This window comes from Brachionichthys hirsutus, chromosome 8 (assembly GCF_040956055.1).
Source record: "Brachionichthys hirsutus isolate HB-005 chromosome 8, CSIRO-AGI_Bhir_v1, whole genome shotgun sequence".
NCBI lineage: Eukaryota > Metazoa > Chordata > Actinopteri > Lophiiformes > Brachionichthyidae > Brachionichthys > Brachionichthys hirsutus.
In genome coordinates this window covers 8943476-8947281 of record NC_090904.1, presented here as the reverse complement: position 1 = coordinate 8947281, position 3806 = coordinate 8943476, and the positions used below count along the sequence as shown (strand labels likewise).

At 52.1% G+C, this 3806-nt stretch overlaps 1 protein-coding gene across 1 annotated transcript; it reads right to left on the bottom strand.

Moving 5' to 3' along the window:
* Window positions 1-2595, bottom strand: oser1 (oxidative stress responsive serine-rich 1). Its single transcript, XM_068742615.1, has 4 exons — window positions 2192-2595; window positions 1473-1582; window positions 1219-1335; window positions 1-1021 (listed from the first exon to the last, which is right to left on the bottom strand). The coding sequence occupies exons 2-4, from the start codon at window positions 1547-1549 to the stop codon at window positions 211-213; spliced, it is 1005 nt and encodes a 334-aa protein (XP_068598716.1). The 5' UTR covers window positions 1550-1582; window positions 2192-2595; the 3' UTR covers window positions 1-210.
* Window positions 2596-3806: the final 1211 nt, after the last annotated feature.

Sequence of the window (3806 nt, the reverse complement as noted above, 5' to 3'; positions counted from 1 at the left end):
GACATTCCTCTCGTTTATTCAGTGAAATGAAATGAAAACCGCGGCTTCCCTCCAACTTCACTTGTTAACGGGAAATTAAACAAAAAACAGGAGGGCGGAAGTCCAGCCGCTGAGGGGGGGGGGGGCACCGGTCAGGAAACGGGTTCAAGCAGTTCATGCTGGACGTTTAAAGGACATCCCCCCCCCCCCCCCCCCACCCTGGACATTTCTTTAGGTGTACATCATCTCAGCCATGTGTGACATCTTCTTGGGGATGCACAGATAATACTCCATGTAACCAGAAAGGTCCTCTATTGTGATGTCATCGACGGAGGCCCGGGCCTGCTCGGAGCAGGAGCGAGGAGAGCCCGACGACGGTGACGGTGACGGGGGCGGGGGCGGGGCGGAGGCGGCGGTAGTCCTGGGGGTGTCCTCCCGGCCCGGCAGGCTCCTCTCGCACTCAGAGATTACGTCCCGGAGCCCCGTGAAGGCGTAGACCTCCACGCCCGCCCAGCTCTCCTGATTGGACCGGCACCGACAGCGCGCTTCCTGGGCGTCGGAGCGCTTCCTCCAGGCACAGGAGCAGGGAACGTGGGGACCGTCTCCGGAGCCCTGCTCCGATAAAGCTCGGAAGTCGGTGGTTTCCGATGGTTCCGATGACCCGGGTGCGCCGAACGCCACTTTGTCGCAGGCGCTTCCACCCGGGCCGCCCTCTCTGCTTGATGGAGCGTCTCCAGAGCTCCTCCCATCCGGCGTGACCTCTCGAGAGGAAACCGCGGCTTCGATACGCGACTCGTACCCGGCGCGAGACCCAAAAGCCAGCGGAGACGAAAGGTCTTTCTGGCCCGGGGCGGATGGCGAGGCCGACGTCCCGCCAGGCTCGGACACAGCCAGGCGCTGTTGCTTCAGGCAGCCACTAGGGGGCGGCGCCGGCGCTGCGGTGCTGCTACAGTAGGTGAACTTGGGAGGGTGGAGGATGGGGGACTTGGACCTGCGGCGCCGCTGGGTTCTGGACACGCCTCGAGAAGATTTCCTCGTGCAGCTGAAGACGGAGGGAAAGAGAAGATGTGATGGGAAATCAAACGTCGTGTAAAAAAACGAATGATGTCATCGGCAGGCGGAGGCGGAGACGGGTTCCCAATGACATCATCCTCCCGCCGGTCCACCGCGGGACTAGAGAATATCTATGGAGGTAATCAGATTACATCCACGCTGAGACGGAACTCTACACCCACCCACCCGTGCCAGTTGTCCTTTGGGCAGCCGAGTTTGGACTTCACCGCGCCGGCGTCGAGACACGCCCACGACGCCGCCCTGGGAGCCGTCGCCTCGGAAACGCCGGCGGCGCCGGGCAAGCTGGAAACGGACGAGAGTTTATCACGGCAAAAGTCATCCACCAATCACAGAGCAGCAAACAAGAGAACGCAGGATGTCAGGATGCCGTGACACTGCCCCCTACAGGCAGCGGAGCGAAGAAGTCAGCCGTCGCTCACCTCTCGGCGTCGACCCTCAGCTTTTTAAAGGCCATCTGCAGCGTCTCCTCCTCACAGTCCTTCCCCCCCGCCTCCATGGTGGGAGGGGGCCGCTGGGACCAGCCCCCCAGCTGCAGCAGACACACAAACCAGTCTCTCGTCAGCAGGACAACAGAATAAATGCTGTTAATGCCCCCCCCCCCCCCACACACACACACACACTGGAATCTCTATTTGAGGGTTTATCGTAATATTTAGATAATATGAATTTAATCTTATAACTGGTGAAGTCGTTTTTACCTCCCGGGCAGTTCTGAAAGCAGTTGAATAGATTTTAGGTCCGGTGTCGGACACTGACAGAAACATCTGGAACCAGCTTGTATTGATTATTAGTCAGACTGATCAGAAGAAAAGTATGAAAGTGCTGCAAGTAAACATCGCTGGGAAGACACAGGAGTTATTTGTGGACTCAGAAAGGTGGGGCACGTTAAAACAACGAGCCCTTCTCGGTCGTTGGTTCCAATCCCCTGCCGGTGCCAGACACGTTGTCATAAAACTAACAGTTAAATTATTAGCACGACCTGTTGGATAGCGAACATCAAAGATCAGCCCGCAGCTGGTAAACACGGCGTTCCCACTAGCGGGCTAATGCTAACGAGCTACTAGCTGCTATGCTAACTGGCTGCGCGTCATCGCGACGTCATTTCGGACCGTGTAAAAAGTCCGTCGGTGATACTCACGGCTCAGGATTTCCGGGTCGCTCTAAAAGGGAGATACTCCCGGGGCATAAAGGGTGCTTTCCTGGAAACTGCCCCCCCCGGACCTTGACGAACCAGCGAGGCTAGCGGCTAGCGGCTAGCGGAGCTGCTGCGAGCTTGAAAGGCTAACACTCCGTTAGCGTCTCCGCTAAACTGCAACCAAAGACGAAAGCAAAATCCTCTTCCGGGCAGCGGAAGCAGCGCGAAGAGGACAATCACCGATTATTACCCCGGCGATGAGCGACGGACGCCGCGACCCCGAGCTTTCTGCGTCCTTGTTTACAGTCGCAGTGACTCTGCAACTACCCGCAGCGCCTCTGACGTAGGCAGGACAAAAAAAAACACACTGACGTCACTGTTGTCGCGGTGGAAACGGGCAAACGTTGCCTTTGATATCGGACCGAACCGGACGCGGCGACATATAAAGAGATTCGATTTTTATTCATGTTATAATGTTTTGACTGTTTGTAGGCCAGCGGCGATGATGACGTCACTGTTATATAACAACCTTCCACTTTGAAATGTACTCTATAAATAAACCTGCCTCTGGTAACTTTGTGGTATTTTGAGACGTCGTGCATTAAGGAGTTCCTCCTCACACTTCAGCACAGGTGAATGAAACTAATGACTCAGAAGTTCAAAGGGGATTTCTACTCATTTAAAATCTCACTTCCCCACAGAACTGTCCAATACGAGCTGTTCCTCTGAAGTATTCCATTCTTTATGCTGTCCCTTCCGGTCCTTTCCAGTGAAACACCCTCAGCTCTCCTGTTCAACCTCCCGTCTTTTGGTCAGTCGTCTAAACCCGACAACATAGCGATCTGAAGACCACACCATGCTGTAGAGACACGTATTCTTATTCTACTGATCTCTGATGTAACAACGATATATTGCACATATTTTAGGTCTGCATGTCACATTATAGACATGTTTATTCTTTACTAACTGCTAACTGGAAGCAACAATTAGTATTCATATAGTATGTCCTGATGGCTCTTTTTAGGACTACTTTTATACGTTTTTCTTTATTGTATTTGGCATTTTGTTCTATTCTAAGATGAAATACTTTCATATACGATTCTAAATCATTAGAAGCACACACCTGCTACTGTTTATCACTTCTATCTATTCCAGAAGGTCGTGTTCCTCTGATCTCTCAGGAAGTGATAACAGAACGTGACGTCAGAGGAGAGGAGTTGGTTCTTTTAATAAGAATATATAAATGTTTTCAAAGGGAGGAGTCTGCCCTATGAATTATAATTACTTTTTACACGTCATTCTTTAATTTAATTTGCTCCCTCAGTATTTTCAATCCTCATTTTTCAAAAACAGCACTATTATTAATATTTTTCTCCTTCAATAAGAATATTAAACCAACATTTTCATGCTAATTCTTAATAAGGTGACGGGGCGGATGTGGCCCAATCAGATGGCGCCAACTGGATGTTGCTCGCGGGGCGTTCCCTTTGCGCCCAATCAGAGCAAAATGCGTGTAGGACAACAGGAAGTGTATTACTTTTTGACCAATGAGATAGCGATATAGCCTTGCGTCACACCGGAAGCCCGACGACCGTGAGTCCGTCGTAGCTGTGTTATA